Genomic DNA, 22630 nt, shown 5'->3' on the forward strand with positions numbered 1-22630 from the left:
TGGGAAAATGGAAATAAATACATTTTTTTAATTTTATTATTTTTCCCTAACTAAGGGGGTCATGAAGGGGGGTTTGATTTACTCTTATAGTAGTTTTTTTTAGCGGATTTTATGATTGACAGCCGTCACACACTAAAAGACGCTTCTTATTGCAAAAAATAGTTTTTGTGTCTCCACATTTTGAGAGCTATAATTTTTCAATATTTTGGTCCAGAGTCAAGTGAGGTCTTGTTTTTTTGCGGGACAAGTTGACGTTTTTATTGGTAACATTTTCGGGCATGTGACATTTTTTATCACTTTTTATTCCGATTTTTGTGAGGCAGAATTACCAAAAACCAGCTATTCATGAATTTCTTTTTGGTGGGTGTGTTTATACCGTTCCACGTTTGGTAAAATTGATAAAGCAGTTTTATTCTTCGGGTCAGAATGATTACAGCGATACCTCATTTATATCATTTTTTTGTGTTTTGGAACTTTTATACGATAAAAACTTTTTTATAGAAAAAATTATTTTTGCATCGCTTTATTCTGATGACTATAACTTTTTTATTTGCGGGACAAGATGACGTTTTCAGCGGTACCATGTTTATTTATATCCTTTTTTTGATAATGTGTTATTCCACTATTTGTTCGGCGGTATGATAATAAAGCGTTGTTTTTTGCCTCGTTTTTTTACGGTGATCACTGAAGGGGTTAACTAGTGTTACAATTTTATAGGTCAGGTCGTTACGGATGCGGCGATACTAAATATGTGTACTCTTATTGTTTTGGATTTTTTAGATAAAGAAATGTATTTATGGGAACAATATATATATATATTTTTTTTTCTTTATTTAGGAATTTTTTTTTGTTATTTTTTTTTTTTTTTTTTTACATGTAGGACCCGGAAGGAGCCCCGCAGCCCTATTGGATCTAGGGCCTGCAGGAAGGAGGAGGTAGGAGACCCTCTGAGCAACGCAATCACATCGTGTTGCTCCGAGTGTCTCAGGGAAGCACACAGGGAGACCCCTCCCTGCGCGATGCTTCCCTATACAGCCGGAACACTGCGATCATCTTTAATCGCAGTGTGCCGGGGGTTAAAGAGCCAGGAGCAGTCTGTAACCGCTCCTGGCACAGTGCCGGATATCAGCTGCGATAGTCAGCTGACACCTGGCCTCGATCGGCCGCGCTCCCCCCGTGAGCGCGGCCGATCGCATATGACGCACTATCCCATCACTGGGAATTAAGTCCCAGGTTACCTCGACGGGATAGTACGTCATATGGGATTAAGGGGTTAAGCAATATATGGGGCTCATTATGTATGGGGCAATATATGGGGCTCATTCTGTATGGAGCAATATATGGGGGTCATTATTCTGTATAGAGCACTATGTGGTGCCCATAATACTGTATCGAGTTATATATGGGGCTTATTGTTCGGTGTGGAGCAATATGTGGGGATCTTTATACTGTGTGGAGCATTATATGGGGCTCATTATTCTGTATGGCGTAGTATATGGGGCTCATTATTCTGTATGGCGTAGTATATGGGGCTCACTATTCGGTATGGAGCGCTATGTGGTGCCCATAATATTGTATGTAGCAATACATGGGGATCATTCTGTATGGAGCAAGATATGGGGCTCATTATTCTGTATGGCGTAGTATATGGGACTCACTATTCGGTATGGAGCGCTATGTGGTGCCCATAATACTGTATGTACCAATACATGGGGCTCATTCTGTATGGAGCATTATAATGGGGTCCATTATTTTCTATGGAGCAATATTTGGGGCTCATTCTGTATGGAGCGTTATGTGGTGCCCATAATACTGTATAGAGGAATATACTACCCAGTGTCTGGGCTACTGCAGAATTTACTATAGATATCACTCATGTAATGTAAGAACTAATTTCTTTGGCACTGAACTATATTTATATTTCTCTGCCATATCTGTGCATCATGAATTGTGTTATGTGTTACAGAGGCCCACAGACGGTTTCGCCGGGGCCCCACAAAAAACAGGAGCCGGCCCTGAAAAGGACCTGTGCAAACGCTCATTAGATACTTCAATACTAAATATTGGTCAGATCCCCACCCTTTGTGGTTATGTACATGTGTTGTTTCCTTAGACAGTTGGAAGTTAAGAGTCTAAAAAAAAGCTCCAGCATTGCCCAAAATATTTTAAAAATACATGAGCCCGGGTAGATAAAAAAAGGGGTTGTCATATAGAGAAAACCACTGTAGATTTCAGATTAAAATTTATTCCACTACAAACCATGATTTGCTGCCTTGATTTCAGTAAGTGTTTAGGCACAGTTGGAAAATAGGAACATCAATATTGTATAATCTGAGAAAAACCAAATGGAATTGAAAAAGAGAATATTACCATTATTTCCATAGAGCTCCAACGTGACGTCCCCCAATACATGGCCATCCCTTGGTTGATCACATGAGTCATGGCTCGGACCGTCTCTGTGGAGAAAGTAACGGAGGGAAGAGAGAGAAAGTAAAGTCTCCGTTAAGACCCAAACGGACAACTCATACCATGCAGGAAGCTAAATCTACAACACCGAAAAGGGAAAGAATGCTGCAAGGACATCTTGCAAGCAGTGGAAATCATTCATGTCCATTTATTCATTCACTTGCGGTAAATGCAGGTCCCAAAAAGTTTAATAGCGGTCACCTTTCCTTGGGAAAGATGAATACAGTAAAGAGAAACACGAGAAATGTGGAAAGAAACTAATTTCGGTGCTATAATCAATATGAAAAATGTGTAGATGCGAAGGTGCATTATTGATCTCGGAGGATCGTTACTCAGTGGGACGGAGTCCCCAAATCTTGGACTGTTGAGAACGAGTTGCCGCTCGTTTTAAGAAGAACATTACATGACTATGAGAAACTCAAAAGAAGTAGCAGAATACAGTCTGTCTGCAGCTGCCCACAATCATGTAATGCACAAAATATAGCACTTCATTACATTTCATGTCCAGACATACTGTTGTACGATATTACAAATTGAGTATTATAAATTCATTCGTAGAGCGAGTTGTCAAAGTCGAGACAGAAAGCGACAATGCAGGCTTCAAATATTTAACTCTAATTCGTCTTATATCAAAGGATAAAGTCTAATCAACTAAAGCAATATCAAAGGGGAAATAAAAATGGCTAAAAAATTATTATTTACTTTGAAAAAATAAAAACGGTCTTGAAATATAAGTTAATATATCAAAATAATAATAAATTAGTTATCCACGTTACAGTTATTTAAACGTTTTTTTGCATATTTTATTCCTTTTTTTAATAAATTATTACTTTATAAATAAGCCATAACAAGAAACTAGAAGATTATATGCTAAATTAATGGGTTAGTCTCAAAATCATAATGTTTCAGTGTCCTGTATATACAGAATACTTCTTTTGCGCCAATTCAACCTTTTACTTTTATTATTTTAATATATATATATTTTTTTAAACTTTACTGATTTGCAGCCCCTAAGAATAACTCTTCCTATCAAATTAAATCAATTGTATATACTTTACCTTGGGTTTGACTGAAACCTTACCCTGCAGAAAATGTGATTCATTATTTTATTAAGTCAAAAATTAAAGGATATATTATAATATTTTATAAAAAAAAATTGGGGCAAAAGTGACCTGGGTAGATGGGGGCTGGCTGTGTGTGGGACCACAGCAATCGATAGGTTTGTAGAAAACAGCACCCGGCTGAGAACTTTTTCACCTTTGGTTTGATGATTGCTTTGGGTCTTAGTACCCGTGTCCATGCAAAAAAAAAAAAAATTACTGACTTGTCAGCCTCTCTTTAAAATGTAGGAAAGCTGTTAATTTGTAGGTGGAAATTAACAAGACAGGTTTGAAAAAAAAAAAAAATGTTTGAACGGATGTCATTAATATGTTATAATGTGTTCACACTGGGTGTATGAGAAGAACATGAAGTTATGTCTGAATATTAGAAGACATTTAAAAACATCTTACTCCAGAACACTCAATCAAGTTTCTTAAAGGGAATCTGTCAGCAAGTTTTTGCTATGTAATTTGAGGACAGCATGAGGTAGAAGTTGAGACACCGACTTCAACGATGTGTCACATATTAGGCTGTGTGCTGCCGTTTTAATACAATTAGTGTTTTATCAGTAGGAAATTATCACCGCCTGGACTACAGCTCATGTGCTTCCTTGTCCAACCCTGCTCCAGCACTGATTAGTAGCTCACTGTCAATAGACAAAATACACATAAAGCTATGGTGTGGGTGGAGTTAGCTTTCTAAGCTCTGCTTCATGCTACAACTAAGAATGCCAATTGTATCACAACTGCTGCACCCAGTAAACTAAGTGATACATCACTGGAATCAGGTTTATTTTCTCCCTTACATTATGCTGTTCTCAGATTAGGTAGCAAAAATCCTATGACAGATTGCCTTTAATATTTTCATCAAACTTCTGAAACAGAACTTGCCTCTGACAAAATATACTTTTCATAAAAAAACTGTCTATTTTTGGAATTGGCCCAATTCAGATGGAGATACTGTACCCAAGTCTGTATTCCAGATGTGTCATTCCTGGGGCACAACTACACAGACTCGTATGGTGAGAAGGAACAGACCGTAGTGCACCACAGGGGTCTGAGGGTCCGTTCTAGAATCTTGAGAACATGTCACCAATGGGAAAGAGTCCTAATACTTTTTAGGTGAACCTCCTAGGGGCTCCCTATGTGTTTCATATTCAGGGGAAAATGGTAGACTCACAGTTCTATAGTAGGACTTTCCAGAAGATTATTTATAATCTGTAAGAAGACACTTTTAGTATTGCCCGTGAAAGAGGTTGGCCACTACTTTACATGTCCCGTTCATGAAAACTAAAGGCCATAGATAATACATTGCTTGGACAAATCCTTCTGTAATCGGAGCGGCTTTTATAGTCACATGATCTCTGGCATGATGTCACGTCAACATCAGGCTGTGAAAACTGACAAGTGGGCATGACTTGTCGCGTGGGAGGCCAGCAGAGCTCACTGTTTCTGTGCATACTGGTGCAGACACGGCTCTTCTTTGTATCTCTATACAGCAGGCTGTATCTACATGTTCACACTCTGCTGTATTCCCTCTATTATATGAATACATTCATCTGACTCTCTCCATCCATCTATGTAATCCAATTACCTCCCCCATACACCTCAACCAACCTACTTATACCATTCATCAGTGAAGGGGATATTCTTATTGACCGGGCTGGTGTTCTGGTGCTTTGTGCATTTCTTCTATTGCCTGCAGTGTCCTGTACAGGAGATTGTCCAGGTCTGTGTGTGACACAAGGTAAAGGTGGAGTTACAGGTCTGTGCTCACTGCTGGCTTGCTGCCCAGCACAAGGTATGATAGGAAATGTAGTAAGAATTCGGAAAAGCTGGTGCTAGGGCATGAAAAGTGGAGCAGAAAGGACTAAAACTACATGAAACTTAGCAGAAAAAGTATAGGTGCATTGTCCTTAACCCCTCAAGCCCCCAGTCTGTTTTCACCTTCCTGACCAGGCTAATTTATTCAATTCGGACCAGTATCACTTTATGTGGTAATAACTCTGGTCTGGAAAGCTTCAACATATCCCTGTGATTCTGGGATTGTTTTTTGTTTATTTTTTTGTGACACTTTGTGCTTTATGTTAGTGGTTAATTTTGGTCGCCATGATTTGCGTTTATTTATGAAGATATTGAAAATTTGAAAACATTTGCAATTTTCAAACTTTTAATTTTTTTATGCCGTTAAACCAAATATTAATATCACACAAAATAATAAATATTTACTGCACACCTACTTCACAGCAGCAACATTTTTTTTAAACACAATTGTTTTTTTTTTGTTAGGCAGTTAGAAGGGTTAAAAAAATTTCAACAATTTCTCCAAACAAATTTACAAAACCAATTTTTTTTTTTAGGGACAGATTCCATTTGAAGTTAAGGTATGTTCCCATGGTCAGTTAACGATGTTACAGCATAGTGGATGGGATTTCAAGAAATCCCCAGGTCCACTATGCGTACATCGGCACCCGCGGCTCACCTGCGGAGATGGACATGCGGCGCATCTTTCCATACTGCAGCAGGTCTATTTATCTTGCAGAGACGACCAAATTTGTCATTTTCACAAGGGTGACATGAGAAAAAAAATGGACCCCAAAATCTGTTGTGCAAATTATCCAGAGTACGCCGATACCCCATATGTGGTGGAAAACTATTGTTTGGGCACACGGCAGGGCTCAGAAGGGAAGGAGAGAAATTTTGGCAGGAATAATTTGTGGATGCCATGTCACATTTGAAAGACCCCTGACATGTGAAAACAGCAGAAACCCCCCCAAAAGTCACCCCATTTTGAAAACTGCACTTCTTGAGGAATTCATCTAGGGGTGTACTAAGCATTTTTAACCCTCAGGCGAACACAATTGTATAACATTGGGCAGAGTCATTGGAAAATTAGCATTTTTTTCCACAAAAATGTTGCTTTGACCCAAGTATTTAATTTTCAAAAAGGATAAAAGGAGAAAATATTACATGCAATTTGTTTTGCAATTTCTCCTGAGCACGCCAATACCCCATTATGTGGTCCAAAATAACCTTTGAGGTACAGTGCAAAGCTCAGAAGGGAAGGGCCATATTGGAGTTCAGATTTTACTGGACTGGTTGGAGAGTGACATGTCACATTAGTAGGGCCACAGATGCCAGAACAGCAGAAATCCTCCATCAGTGACCCCATTTTGCAACCTACATATCTCAATGAATTAATCTATGATTGCAGTGATCATATTGACAAGACAGGTGTGTCATAGAATTTTATACCACTGGGAAGTGAAATAATAATAACATTCTTACCACAAAAATTTTGTTTTACATTTTCAGATGAGAAAATGGGTAAAAATGGCACAAAAATTAGTCAAACAATTTCTGTTGAACGTGGCAATACCCCATATGTGGCTATACCCATATGTGGCTGGCCAGTACTGCTTAGCCACATGGCGAGACTTGGAAGGAACTGAGACCTATTTGACTCTTGGAGAACAAACTATTGTAGAATAGTTTGCGGACTCCATATACAGTGCCAGAAGAAGCAGAATCCCCCCTCAAGTTACCTCATTTTGGAAATTACACCCCTCTGGGAATTTGCAGGTATAGTGATGATTTTGACTCCATTGGTGTTTTCCAGAAACAAGCAGCAGTGGATGTTGCTGAGTGAAAATTGCCAATCTGCCATTGTAGTGCCCGTACATTGTAGCGTCCAGTACGCTGATGTGCCCAGCTCATGCTTCTGGAGACGCGCACCCCGTAAATTAAGCGGGCACTCAATGCTATAGAAATACCAAACATGTGGATGCTAACTGTGGATTAGGCACAGTGAGACTCAGAAGGGAGAGGGGCATTTGAATTTGTGCACAATTCACTGGATCTCTTTTGGGGGAGAGAATCCATAGCGCTTCTCCAGAGCCTTAGTGCTACCAGTAAAGTGGAAGCCCCAGACAGACAGAGACAGATGATGGACCCGAGTGGGGAGCTGTTTTTGTGAATTGAGTTGAAGCTTTTATGGAGAACATTTTACATAACATTTTGGATCACATTTATCCTGCGCTCTAAGCTGAGGACTTGCATCATGGTTTCCATCTAAATCTCTGAATGACTAAACTTAGATGAAACCCCTGAGGGATCCATTCACTATAATGAGGCAGCAGAGTTACTCTACACTCCGTTTGGCCTCTGTTCAGCGGTGTCCTTTTCAGAAGTTCACAAAATTGTAGTCAGCCGCGCTTTTATGCATGCTTAAAAAACAGACATTGGCAGACCAGAGAGTCCACAGCGCCTCCATCTGCCTCTTTGCAGGAAATATTCAACCAGGGGTGCAATCTGAAACACGTATTTTATAGATTTACACAGAAACCCCAATGTAAGTGCTCAGCGTAGAGCACACGATAAAACTGAGCCTAACCTTACTGCAATATTTGGGAGGTAGAATAAATAAATCAACAGCAGGTCAAGAATTGTTTTAAATTTATTTTTTACACCATTCCTTGTGTGCTATAAGTGATCAGACAACTTTATTCTTCAGGTCAGTGCAATTACAGCGATACCAGATTTATATAGTTTTTCCTTTTGGCTGCTGTCACACTAAAAAAACACTTTTTCGATCTATCTACTGACAGAGTCGTGAAGGGTTGTTTTGTGCGTGATGAGTTGATGTTTTTAGTGGTACAATTTTCAGACATTACATTATTTCATTGATTTCTATTTTTTGAGAGGCAGAATTAACAAAAAACAGCAATTCAGGTTTTTTTGTTTTTTTTTAATGCCGCTCGCCATGTGGTAAAAATGATGAGACTTCCATTCTTCGGGTCAGTATGGTTAGAGAAATACCACATTTATATCTTTGTTATGTTTTTGTGCTTTTATACAATAAAACTTTTATAGGAAAAAAAGAATTGTTTTTGCATCTCTATATTCTGACAGCTATAACTTTTTTATTTTTCTGCTGATGGAGCCATATGAAGGTTTATTTTTTGAAGGACAAGATGACGTTTTTAGCTATATCATTTTTATTTCCATTTTATTTTATCGCATTTTACTACTTTTTGTTCAGCAGTATGATGAAAAATAATATTTTTTTGTTAAGTTTTTAGTTTATTCTTTTTCGGTGTTCACTGAAGGGCTTAACTAGTGTGACAATTTTATAGGTTGGGTCGTACCGGATACAGTGATACCAATTCTGTGTACATTTTTTGTGTAATTTTTTTTTTTTTTTCAAATTAAGATGCATATTTATGGGTACAATACCATTTTCCTCTTTATTTTACATATTGTAATATTTTGAAAAAATAGTTGTACTTTTTTTAATTTAATTTTTTTTTTACTGACACAGCGGGGCGCCGATCGGATGGGAGAAGGAGCCCCCTCCCTCTCCTAGCCTTCGAAATCTCAGTAATGGGAAAGTCAGTCTTCACTGAATACAGATTTTACCTTAGAAGTGAGAATTTTGATAATGACTGATCAATTGTGGTGGAGAAAGAAGTAGATTTTTCTGATGATCTATATTACAACTCAATTTCTCCATAACTAGACCGCCGCTATGATGCATAGAGGAAAGACTATTTTAACCATTTTATCACCAGTATACCCATAGTAATAGCTTAAAATCGTCCCAGGGAGTGCCGGATTCCCTTAAAAAATAAAAATAAAAAGGCGGTTATGCTTTAAACATTTATGGCAGAACCAGTACCCGAGTCGGGGCAGTGGACAACCTCTTTAATGATAGAGTTACCAGAATAACAAGTTGGGTTTAGTCGCCAAAAACATTAAAAATTCAGGCTGATGACTGCTGGCGTGAAGTTTGCAGGGACTAAAGAGGTTACTACTTTAGCTTTTGCACTTCGTGAAGTTATACAAGGTAGGTTTATGTGATGTGACACCAACCTGAAAGGCACAATAATTGCAGGGATTTCCAGGTCTCACTATAGGCACCTGGCCTACACCTTCAGCTAGATCTGAACAGTATCCAATATTTCAGACTTGGCATGGCGTGGTCAATGGACTTAAGGTGCCAAAAGGCAGCTATAGAAAGTAATCCACCATTATGAACCAGAATTTCAGTCTACTTTACTGGATCAAGACATCACTTTGTTAATGGTATCGGGGGGATAGGCTTGCTTCACATGTCCAAGTTTCACGGTCTGTTTACAGCAGGGGTGTCAAACTGCATTCCTCGAGGGCTGCAAACAGGTCATGTTTTCAGGATTTCCTTGCATTGCACAGGTGATAATTTAATCACCTGCAGAGAATGATTCCAGCACCTTGTGCAATGCTAAGGAAATCTTGAAAACACGCATGGTTTGAGGCCCTTGAGGAATGCAGTTTGACACCCCTGGTTTACAGATTGTCTCTTGACCTGAACACAACAGCGCCATAGACAGATATAAAGCTGTTTACTTTGGGTCAGGAGACCTGCGGACGGTCCAGAAGAAAATGTCAAGGTAGAGACAGAGATACAGGCATACTCTCCTACTCGATTTGACATTGGTCATGGAGGGATGACACTACCAATATGGACACCATCCAAGGCTTAGCGAGTATCGTACAGGGCTTCTGAACTATTTAATAAGACCCTTGCACAATTCTTGATGGTTGCCTCAGCAGGGTCAGCTCTCCACACTTGATGACAGCCTGGGTGAGAGATACGTTTACAATCACTTAAAGGCCACGAATTATGCCCTAATTTCATTAGCCATCAGACACGTAATGGAATCTGTTAGTGAGATGAATCCACCCAAACTGCCTATATGGGCATGCAGGTCTTGGAAATAATACTCCATTGAAATCTTTATATTTTCACTCAGTTCCTGCATACTAAAGTAATTAAGAGTTTCCATCTATATGAAAATTGGGCATTAAGGGCTCTGGGTGTGACAGAGCACTTAACTAGCCTTTTCCTTCTAAGCTTGTTTCCCTGCCTCTTTAGCTTGATTGGTAGCTCACTGTCTGATTTCCTTGCCTGGCACGTGACATCGCGCAGACAGTGAGCTATCAATCAAGCTAAAGAGGCTGCTGTTACATGGGGAAATAATCAAGGGAGGCAGAGGCTTGGTAAGTGCTCTGTTACGCCCATAGCACTAAACCCGTCATTTATACAAATTAAAGTGCTACTTTGTTGGAAATGCAACAACTAATCAAAAATATAAATAGGTCAATGGATTTACATGTAAAAAAAAAAATCTATGCGATGTTCGGTTTGGGGAGGTTTATCTCACACGTCATGGATGGGGAATTTGTCAGTAAATTTAGTGGTAGAATATCAGAAAAAATACATAAAGTAAATGGTGCCTTTATTGAAACACATATCAGTTTCTAACATAAAGTACAAAAAATGATTACTTAGATCAGTGTTTCCCAAACTCCAGTCTTCGCAGCCCTCAACATGTTTTCAGGATTTCCTCAGTAATGCACAGTTGAGAGAAAAGGATTCTGATGCCTTGATGATACTTCCATCATCTGTGCAAAACTAAAGAAATCCTGAATACATGACCTATTGGGGCTGTGAGGACCGGCGTTTGGGAAGCACTTAGGTTATCACTAGTGATGAGCCAGTATACTCGTTGCTCGAGTTTTCTCGAGCACGCTCGGGTGATCTCCGAGTATTTGTTAGTGTTTGGAGATTTAGTTTTCATCACGGCAGCTGAATGATTTACAGCTAGTAGCCAGCCTGATTACATGTGGGGGTTGCCTGGTTGTTAGGGAATCCTCAACTGTAATCAAGCTGGCTAATACCTGTAAATCATTCAGCTGCCGAGATGTAAACTTAATCTCCGAACACTAACAAATACTCTGAGGACCCTCGAGCGTCCTCAGGAAAACTCGAGCAACGAGTACACTCGCTCATCACTAGTTATCACATAGACAACATGCAAATTGCCTCTTTAGAGAGAAAGAGGACTTGAACTCTATAGCGCCACCTGTTGGAAGCAGCAATCCTACAAGTCACAATCAACTCTTTAACGAGCCTTGCAATAGGACTCAGGATAAAAGCAAAATCAGAATCTCAATTTGCAATCACAGTGTTTCGGGGAATTGCTCCTCATCAGTGCAAAGTGTGAGAACCGATTTGGCTAGGTGAGAGGCTCTGGACTGAGGTCTAAGGGGTAACGTTTCTCACTGTGGAGAGTGACATACCGACTCTGGCTTGCCAAGGTAAGAAGACTTATCTGCTGTGCGAATAAGCCTCCTTACCTTGGCATGCCAGAGCTGGTATGTCACTCTCCACAAGGATAAACATTACCCCTTAGACCACAGAATTTTTGGACACCATGTATTCGCTTACAGATCCCTGTTCTATGGCTCTCCAGCGGTTGCAAAACTCCCACCTTGCGCATCGAGCTCAAGAGCAACAAGATTGAAGATCTCAGGCTTACATCTATTTAACATGAAGACTGACATGACTTAAGCCGGGTTTTCCAAAAATATATTAATTTAGACTAAAGTGAGTTACCCTGACTGGTGTATGTTACACGTAAGAATATGAGATATGTCACAAAAGGCGTTATGGATGGATGAGGACAAACGGTCTAGAAGGCAGAGTCCTCACTGCAGTGCTTGCAAGGTAAACCGTACAGTGCAATTGTGACTTTATTTTAAGTGTTTCTAAAAGTAGAGGCCAAAAAAATAATAATTTTACACAAAATAAATGTACTCTTCTTTCACAATTTTTTTGGTTCAATAACTTGGCACAAAAAAATTCAACTTGTTTCAACATCCGTCAATTTTACACATATGTCTACAATTTGGATCTCAACAAACGTGAGATTTTAGAAACACTTTAGGGGAATAATGCTTCACCTGTCTCCATCATGCAAACCTTTGATTTTATATATTTTTTTCAACATAAGCCCATGCCAAGAGAAGCAAATCGTCCGCTCAAAGCATGAGATATGACCATGCGCTGTGTCAGGCATCTAGAAAACAAGCATTTTAGCAAATGGGAGGAAAAAGATCCCTAAAAGTGCACCGACGCATAACTGAGCATTACACTATTGGGTATCAAAATCAATCAATCACACAAGCAAAACCAACAGATACTACAACTGGGCACAGGAGAAAAGTGTAAAAAAAAGAAAAAGAAATACATTTAAAAAAAGTAATTTGTCCTTTTCTGCTGATAATAGAAACTTAAAATTCAGAATTTGTATATTTTATTTGATTTCTGGATATTTTATCAAAGCTATAAAGAAAAAGAAATAACACAAAAAGTATATACGGTATATATTTTCTTTTACTGCCCAGCTGTAGAACTGATCTCGACTTCAAGAAAATACTAAAATGCTTTATTTCTTGAAGGTCAAGCGTCATCATTGAGTATTCCCCTCACATTACAGAAGTCCCAGCAACGGTAATGTGCTCCCGGAATATAAAACAACAAACAAACAAAAGAATAAAACAAACAAAACACTAATGATGCAGAAAAACAGCTCTAAATGATACACCAAATATACCATGCAAAAAAAAAAAAAAAATAAAATCCTAGTAACAAGTGTAATGATATGGTACACAAATCAGGGCACAACAGGGTAAGGGACAATAATTAAAGGGATCAGAAAAAAAATATTGGATTTTACTTGCAAGATGTTCTTAAAGGGTATTTTAATGCATTTTATGGATATTTTGTTCCTTTGGGGACTGGGGAGGAAACACTTGTATGGTAAAGATAAAAAAGAGATTATCTGTCCCATAAAATGCCTTTCGGATATGGAATTCAATATGGAGATTGTGGGTACTGTGTACCTTCTATGATGAATGTTCTCGACTTGGAAGAACTAAATGGGTCTCCTGGTAATGAAAGAAAGATTTAGAAAGACCAGAGTTTACAGCTGAAAGTTCATGACATTGTTTGACAAAAGGGCACAGGACTTTAAAACGATCATCCGGTGGAGGCAAAAACGGTTCTGTTGTGTGAATACAACATTGTAAAAAAAAATATCTAATTTTGTAAAAAAAAAAAAAAAAATTTACTGTGGGAAATTACTTAGAATGACACCCATTGATTTCCCTCCATTTTTTTGCAGCTTAATTCTAAAGGAATATGAGCAGTTTTACAATAAATTAGTTGTTTAAAAAAAACAAAAACAAAACAGAAAAACGCGTGAATATTTTAAAAACTGGGTGAAATGTGAGCATAAAACAAAATAAGAAACAACAAGGCAACAAAAGTGTAACAGGCCCAATAGTTCAAACCACCTGAAACAATAAATTCTCTGCAAACATATGTGGCATTGTAGGCAATAGCTCATGGGATGACTGGTGAATCATTTTGGCATACTTTTAAATGATTAAAAATTGAAAGCGAGAAAACAAAAATGAAAAGAAAGTATACAGCAAAATCTTAAAATACAGAAAAATACAAAAAAAATGAAATGTGATAGTTGTAGCTACTGTAATAACTTCAGCTTTGAATAAAATGTATCAAACATTCTAAAAAAAAAATAAATTAAAATTAACAGGTTTTTTTTTACAGTTATAAATTAAGGGGATTTTTGAGATAACGATATTGATTGGCTATTATTAATGGTACATCCTATCAGCTGACTGAAGGGGCTGAGGAGCTCCACGAAGACTGGCTTTTCTTTATATAGAGGGGCAGGTTGGGGCTGTATCCACTACTTTTACCTAAAAGGGAATTCCAGGCATAGCGTCTACCACAAATACAGAACAATGCCTGGTAAGCAATAAATGGGACGCAGCGCTGCAGCCCCTTCAGCCAGTTGACTAGCGTGGGTGCCAGGAATTGAACCCGGCTTATCGGAAGGCTAGGGCAGAAATATTGTCGTCTTGGCAAGCCCCTTTAACAAATACCACAAAAAACTCACAAAGTTGTTCAAAACTTAAATTGTTACCATGATATTAAAATTTTTGAAATTAATAATGGTTTTGGTTAAAGAGAATTTGACAGTTGTTATAGGCTGCCCAATCCACGGGCAGCATGTATCGGACACTATAAAACACACTTTAAAAGCCAGGCAGGGACCGAGCTGCACTGGACACTAGTCAGACGGGTGGGTCCCGGCGGCTTCTCCCCACCCGCTGTCCTGGATTGACAGGTCTCTGCCTATATGTGCATGTAGGGGTAGACCCGTCACTCCAGGGCAAGGAGAAGCCGTCAGGACCCGCCTGTCTGACTAGCGTCCAGTGTGGCTCAGTCCACGACAACTTCTAATATATGTTGTTTTTTTTATCTGAAATGCTGCAACATTTCAGAATCAAACATGGCTGGCTGAGATCATACAGCCAGTGCCTGATACACGCTGCCCACGGATCAGCTGTCAGGTTCACTTTAACATGTGTGTTCCTTGTTCCACCCAAGAAAATGTATAAAGCTCACAAAACATTTTAAATGAGTTACTTCCTAAAAACAAAATAGTCCTTCACCCAAAGAAACCACGTACTGAAACAATACTGAAATTACATTTTTAAATTTTGGATGAAACTTTGCAATCACTTTTATTAATACCACATATGTGAGCAAATATTTGTAGCCTCATCCCCCCCCCTAAAAAAAAAAGAACCCTTAAAAAAAAAAAATAAACAAAATACAAAGACATACTTCCCAAGTCCGACAACGGTTCTTATTACATTTTTTTTATCTGGATGTGATATTGAACAAGATGGAAAATATATGATATGTAGTAGGTGCTGCCCAATTACTTATAGCATGGCGGAGCTCACCTTCCATCGGTGTGTTGGGATCGGGTCGGTTCGCGAACACAACATCCACGTATTCTAGCTGAAGTCTATCTAAAGAAGCCTTTAAACCTGAATGGTAAAATAAAAGCAAGAAACAAAAATGACACATTCCACGGGCAAGAGGAATCTACAGACACAGTTTACCTGGTACAGTTATGGCAACGTGATCCTTTGGGTTAACTGTCACGGTTAATTTATTTATCTTATATATTTTTTTTTTTTCAAGGAACTTTTTTTTGTAACTTTTTTCTTTAAATTTATTCTAAACCATTCTGTAAAAATAAATAAAATAAATAGAGTCATGGGGAATGCATGAGATTAGAAAAGGAGGATCTGCACTGCTAACCTACAAGTGTAATTCCTGGAGACTGACTGTGCCTGGTATGTCAGCACACGCCCAAGGTATCTAAGCTCACCCCCCCCCCCCCCGTGGCATCTCAGCTCAACCCCTCGTGGCATCTCAGCTCAACCCCCCCCCCCCCCCCGTGGTATCTCAGCTCACCTCCGCGTGGTATCTCAGCTCAACCCCTCATGGCATCTCAGCTCAACCCCCCGTGGCATCTCAGCTCAACCCCCCGTGGCATCTCAGCTCAACCCCTCGTGGCATCTCAGCTCACCCCCCCCCGTGGTATCTCAGCTCACCCCCCCCTTGGTATCTCAGCTCACCCCCCGTGGCATCTCAGCTCAACCCCTCGTGGCATCTCAGCTCAACCCCCCGTGGCATCTCAGCTCAACCCCTCGTGGCATCTCAGCTCAACCCCCCCCCCCCCCCCCGTGGTATCTCAGCTCACCTCCGCGTGGTATCTCAGCTCAACCCCTCGTGGCATCTCAGCTCAACCCCCCGTGGCATCTCAGCTCAACCCCCCGTGGTATCTCAGCTCAACCCCCCCGTGGTATCTCAGCTCACCCCCCCCTTGGTATCTCAGCTCACCCCCCGTGGCATCTCAGCTCAACCCCTCGTGGCATCTCAGCTCAACCCCCCGTGGCATCTCAGCTCAACCCCCCGTGGTATCTCCGCTCACCTCCGCGTGGTATCTCAGCTTAACCCCCTGTGGCATCTCAGCCCACCCCCCCGTGGTAGCTCTACTAACCCCTCTTGTGGTATCGCAACTCACCCCCCGTGGTATCTCAGGTCATCCCCTGTTGTATCTCAGCTCACCCCCCGTGTTATCTCAGCTCACCCCCCGTGTTATCTCAGCTCACCCACCTGTGGTATCTCAGCTCCCCACGTGGGATCTCAGCTAATCCCCTATTAGAACAAATCATACAAATATGGGGCTGTTTCTAGATTAAAAACAAAGAAGGAAATCCTTTCTTATTTATTTAATTAAGTTTAAAATGTGTGCGTTATCCCAAAATGTGTACATTATACCTATTCTAGGTGGTGAAAAAATGATGTAGCACCTTCTGAATTTGTGTCATGAATAACAGAGTGTCTAACGTTTGTGTAAAGTTTCCTTTAAAGGGGTTGTCCGGGCTTTGGGATCAAGTCTACAGTCACTCTACGTGACTGCAGACATGTGAATCCTCACAGTGCGCACAGTGACTGCCGTCCGGATTCTCCAATGCAGGCGGCAATGTGATCATACTTCCGGCCACATTCCAACTAGATGTATCTGGCCTCGCTCAATTCAATTGTATTGAGCAAGGCCACACACGTGTAGTCTGCATGTGACAGCATATATGCAAATTGCATACTTCCATTCACGTGCCCACCATCAGCGCTGTCACCAGAGCAGAGAATCCGGACAGCTCGTACAAAGCACAATGTGAAGATTCACCAGACTGCAATCACAGAGTGACTGCAGACTTGTATGCAGAGCCTGGACAATCCCTTTAGGCTTAGGATGCATAATCATTTGACCATTGAAAGTCACTGCCAGCTATTCATTACAGTGGCCACAAAGAAAAATGTAATACACAGCAGCTACTCTGACAGACATAAAACGAGGACGGCAGCTTGAGTTTCCCAGAACTGGATTGAATCTTGCAGAACAGCTCTCCACTACAGTTGAACAAAAAGATTCTCAGGACCCTAGTCCAGCGGCCCAAAAAGATTCTCAGGACCCTAGTCCAGCGGCCCAAAAAGATTCTCAGGACCCTAGTCCAGCGGCCCAAAAAGATTCTCAGGACCCTAGTCCAGCGGCCCAAAAAGATTCTCAGGACCCTAGTTCAGTGGCCCAAAAAGATTCTCAAGACCCTAGTCCAGCGGCCCAAAAAGATTCTCAGGACCTTAGTCCAGCGGCCGAAAAAGATTCTCAGGACCCTAGTCCAATGGCCCAAAAATATTCTTAGGACCCTAGTCCAGCGGCCCAAAGAGATTCTCAGGACCCTAGTCCAGCGGCCCAAAAAGATTCTCAGGACCCTAGTCCAGCGGCCGAAAAAGATTCTCAGGACTCTAGTCCAGCGGCCCAAAAAGATTCTCAGGACCCTAGTCCAGCGGCCCAAAAAGATTCTCAGGACCCTAGTCCAGCGGCCCAAAAAGATTCTCAGGACCCTAGTCCAGCGGCCCAAAAAGATTCTCAGGACCCAAGTCCAGCGGCCCAAAAAGATTCTCAGAACCCAAGTCCAGCGGCCCAAAAAGATTCTCAGAACCCAAGTCCAGCGGCCGAAAAAGATTCTCAGGACCCAAGTCCAGCGGCCCAAAAAGATTCTCAGGACCTTAGTCCAGTGTCCATGTCCGTAGCCCATGGCTGCTGAACTACAGTTCTGAAAATCTTCTTCGACCTACCAGCATCCCCGATGGCTCTTCTGATTAGTAGCCCAAGCACAACGTCCTCATTGTGGCTGCATACACACACGTCACGCCAGGGATAGGGGTTTGGCAGGGCTATTGTTCAGCAGGCACCGGCTAAGAAAGTGCCCATGGGTCTTGGCAATTTTTTTGTTCAAATCTACTTTTGCCCCTCTATGATGACTATCTGCTGTGATGGAGCATATAAATAGCGATGTCTTTATGAGACACCCCTTTACGAAAAAATCTCAAAACATTAAACATCGATGTTTGGACATTACAAATTATACATGGCATGTTACATACAGAGGTTTTATTGTTCTCCTTTTTCTTTTTTTTTACAATATTTCTCTGTAATAACAAATTAGCAGTCTCTCTTAATTAAAACACCATCCCAAAATTCCTGACTAAGAACAGTATCATAAAAAAATAAACATTTTTTATGGACGTTCCATTTTATTATGTAAGTATTCCTCAAAGCATAGAATTTGAGAAGCCATTATTTGAATGAAGGCTTTCGCTGAGTCTGAACTGTTTAATTTCAGTAAAAAACAAATGCGTGGACGCGTTCCGTCACACCATGGATGTGATGTAAAGTCCACATTACAATCAGCAGCATTATTAGGCAAGTGGGCAATTGATCATATCATCATTTGTATGCAGATTTGTCACCTCCACGCTGTATAAACTTGAATGCTTATTGGATGATGCAGATCAGGTGATGTGTATGTGTGTAACGAGGGAGGAGATGGCCTATGGTTACAACACCCTTTATTAAAGGGAATTTACTAGTAGGATCAACCCTCCTAAGTCATCTATATGAGCATGTAGGTCACAGGAAGCGGAATAAAAGGATACCTTCATATTTATGATCAGATGTCTTATTCCAGAGAAATCCACATTTTCCATAATATGTAAATGAACTGTTAAGATCTATGGGCCGGACATAGATCTCCCCGAGAATCTGCCTCCAGAGGTTACTGGAAATGAAAGGGGGCGTTACCATAGTGAGACTTGTAGAGCAGGAAAGCAGACTGTCAGTCGTCACATGTCTCACATTTAAAGTAATCTCTGGAGGCAGATTCTCATGCCACAGATCTTAAGAGCTCATTTACATATTAAGAACAAAGACATCGGATTGCAGAAATGAGGGTATAATTTTATTCCGCTTTCTATGACCTGCATAACCATACAGAAGGCTTAGGGGGGTTGATCCCACTGCCAGATTCCCTTTAAGGCGGGCATGAAAAAGGAAAAAAAATTGCAATTTTATTTTTGCTCATCTGAAAGTTGAAACTTTTTTTTGTAATTTTAAGCCGGAATCCTATGAAGAATTTCCCCGTTTGTATATGGCCAGCATTAGCGTCCTCATATTATGGAGACGATACACCAGATGGTTACAAGCTTTGGCGCTAATAACAGGAGTGCAGGTTGTACCTTCAATTATATGTTTTCTGGATAAGCCTCGTTCAGTTTCTGCCCTACAATATAAGGACAATTGGTTATCTACATCATTGGGGCAGGAAAGAAGGCAAACAAGAATGCAAAATGTAGAATTACGGTACTCACTTTCCTCCCCAAAAGATTTTGGTTGTAATAACCAAACTGGACCGCCTAATGGGATAGAAACAGTATTACTATTTATAACCAAGAAGTATAAATCTATTATAACTATTCGTTTTTGATCCTTGTAGATAAATATAAAGCAGAAAACCTCATTAATTTTTTATAATGATCTGAGCTTTATTTTTAGCACAGAGCGCCACATCCTCTGAATAGCTACACAGGTAATTGATAAAATTCTGCCTACATGCTGCCACCACTAGGGGGAGCTGGTAGTTAACTGTTTAAATAATGAAAAATTATGCATCAAGCTCCCCCTAGTGGTGACTGACATACTTAGTTATTTAAAAAAAAAATAACTGTGATAACGGTGGTTATTCTAATAATTACCGTAATAAAAATATTTAAAAAAAAAAATAGGGCACAAAAGAAAGTGACAAGCTGAACTGAAAAATACTAATACATTAATTTTGTACTGTTGTGATATCTTTATATACATCATGATATATAACTATATATAGTATATATATATATATATATATATATATATATATATATATATATATATATATATAGTATATATATATGTGTATTTATATATATATATATATATATATATATATATATATATAGTGTGTGTGTATATATATATATATATATATATAGTGTGTGTATATATATATATATATATATATATATATATATAGTGTGTGTATATATATATATATATATATATATATATATATATAAAATATCGCATGTTTTTTCTAAATACCAGAGGTCAATTGAGTTTAATAACTGACAACAAGATATCAAGAAATGAAGCTGCACGATTTTACTGGGTTAATTATTTATGGCGCTCTTTTTCTCTTCTGAGCAAAGAGGATGTAGATGAAACTGTTCACCACATGAAAGATTCATCACCCGGCCAAATAATTACCTCCAACCTTTCTTCTTGATGATATTTCCTAATACAACTTCAGCCCTGAAAATGAGAAATAATAATGAGAAGAAAGCTTAATTATTTGAAAAGATTAAGAAAATTGGCTCTACAGACGTGTCTGTTTTAATACATACTTGTAATGCCCATAAACTAACAATTCTCAAGCTTCTATTTCTAGATCTGTGAGTTGTATGGTTCCTCTGTTATCCTCTAGGAAACATATGATTAAATGTTCTGTACAGCGTCAATTTATTAAAGACAACATGCATCCAGGTTTTGCTCTTATTTTATTCCAGCTGTTCCTCTGAGTATGTCTTTTTTTGTTTCTTTTAAATCCGCCTTACGGTTGCAGAGTTATGGACCTTTTTGTTTAGTGCTACTTGTTATGGTCTTTACAAGAGGGTGTGGCTCACAGAGTGACTATGCAGAGCGACCTGAAGACACACCCCCAATAATCTGTGAGCCACGCCCCTGTAGTGAGGACCATAAAAATTAACACTAAACAGAAAAGCTCTTATCTCTGGAACCATATCGCCGATTTAAAAGAAACAAAAAATGGTATACTCAGGGGAACAGCAGGGAAAAAAATAAAAGCAAAAACTGGACACTTTTAACCCAGTGAGACAATTCCTTTAACTGGGTGTTACTAGCTTCACACAGTTTGATGCACAGGGAAAGACTTTATTCACCTGACTATGATCCTTTTTTATATCTGCAAAATGGATCTGATGAAAATGGATGGCTTCAGTTGAAAATGGATGGCTTCAATAGAAATGAATGGCCAAATCTGGTCCATACAAATGAATCAGAACAGAATCTCATCTGGGAATGTACGCTCGGCCGCATTGTTTTGCATGGGTCCATGTGCTGTATATTAAAGGAGGCAAGAAATACGGTCATGCGAATAAGGCCTTAGGCTGGTTTCACATTTGCATTTTTTTGCCGCTGTGTTTTAGCGCAAAAAAAGCATGCGTTTTTTTTTCTATACTTAACATTAAAAACGCATGCGTTTTGCCGCGTTTTGATGACGCATGCATCGTTTGTATGCTTGCGTTTTGTTGCAGAAATGCAACCTGTAGTAATTTCTAGAGGTGTTTTTTTGCGGCAAAAAAACTTATTGCTGTCTAAGTAAACGCATGCGTTTTTAAGCACATGCGTTTGCTTGCATTTTTAAACGCATGCGTTTCAATAGAAAAACACAAGAATACACACTGATAAGCTAACCCCCAACCTTAACCCTAGGGATCCTAACCCTAACCATAAGGGTTAGGATCCTAACCCTAAGGGTTAGGATCCCTAGGGTTAGGGTTAGGATCCCTAGGGTTAGGGTTAGGATCCCTAGGGTTAGGGTTAGGATCCCTAGGGTTAGGATCCCTAGGGTTACTAGGGATCTTAACCCTAACCCTAGGGATCCTAACCCTAACCCTAGCTATTTCTGTTTATAGTGGGTTTTCTAGTTGATTTTGATGATTGGCAGCTGTCACACACTTCTCATCATGCGTTTCAAAAACGCAAACGCAGAAAAAAACGCATGTAAACGCGTCAAAATGCCGCTTTTTTTTACCACATGCAAAAACGCATGCGTCAAAAACGCAGCGCTTGCACGTGTTTTTATGCGTTTTTTTCACCACCTGCGTTTGCGTTTAAAATGCTGCGTTTTTAAACGCGAATGTGAAACTAGCCTTATTCACAAGTGACATAGTAGCACCAATTTACTTATGCATTTCCAGGAACAATAACAGAGCAATAGCACAGAGCAATTACAGACAGTCAGCTAGAAATTGAAGATATGAGTCGGACAGACAGATGCCTGTGCCTAAAGGGGAAATACGCCGCTGTACTTTTAATACAGTAATTTAGCAGAAGCCGGGGAAAATAACCATCTACCCTGAGTGCATTGTGTTATACTATCTAAATGTAGCCAGGCTGGAAATGTAACTAATGTAGAGACAGTGAGACCAGAGATCATGCACAATGGGAAGCACACAATTCAGGAGAATATGTTCAGATGAGCCAAGACAAGAGGGAATTAAAGATCGTAATCTTTATCCTAGGTCTAAAAACTTTACTCCAAACAGGAAATTGTGGTGTCATCAAGCGAACAGAGCAGGAGATATTCAGATATCCGGAAAAGTGTTCAAA

The 22630-nt window shown here is 39.7% G+C and overlaps 1 protein-coding gene across 8 annotated transcripts in view; it reads right to left on the reverse strand.

Moving 5' to 3' along the window:
* Positions 1–22630, reverse strand: part of KCNAB2 (potassium voltage-gated channel subfamily A regulatory beta subunit 2) — a 254260-nt gene that overhangs the window by 33648 nt on the left and 197982 nt on the right. For all 8 annotated transcript variants that reach the window (XM_069741823.1, XM_069741827.1, XM_069741828.1 and 5 more), the window contains 5 exons: positions 20486–20530; positions 19552–19596; positions 19420–19463; positions 15231–15317; positions 2371–2456 (listed from right to left, as the gene is read on the reverse strand). In XM_069741823.1, coding sequence (XP_069597924.1) covers positions 2371–2456; positions 15231–15317; positions 19420–19463; positions 19552–19596; positions 20486–20530 — 307 coding nt within the window. The remainder of the gene's footprint in view (positions 1–2370; positions 2457–15230; positions 15318–19419; positions 19464–19551; positions 19597–20485; positions 20531–22630) is intronic.

Source organism: Ranitomeya imitator, chromosome 10 (assembly GCF_032444005.1).
Source record: "Ranitomeya imitator isolate aRanImi1 chromosome 10, aRanImi1.pri, whole genome shotgun sequence".
NCBI classification, from domain to species: Eukaryota; Metazoa; Chordata; class Amphibia; order Anura; family Dendrobatidae; genus Ranitomeya; species Ranitomeya imitator.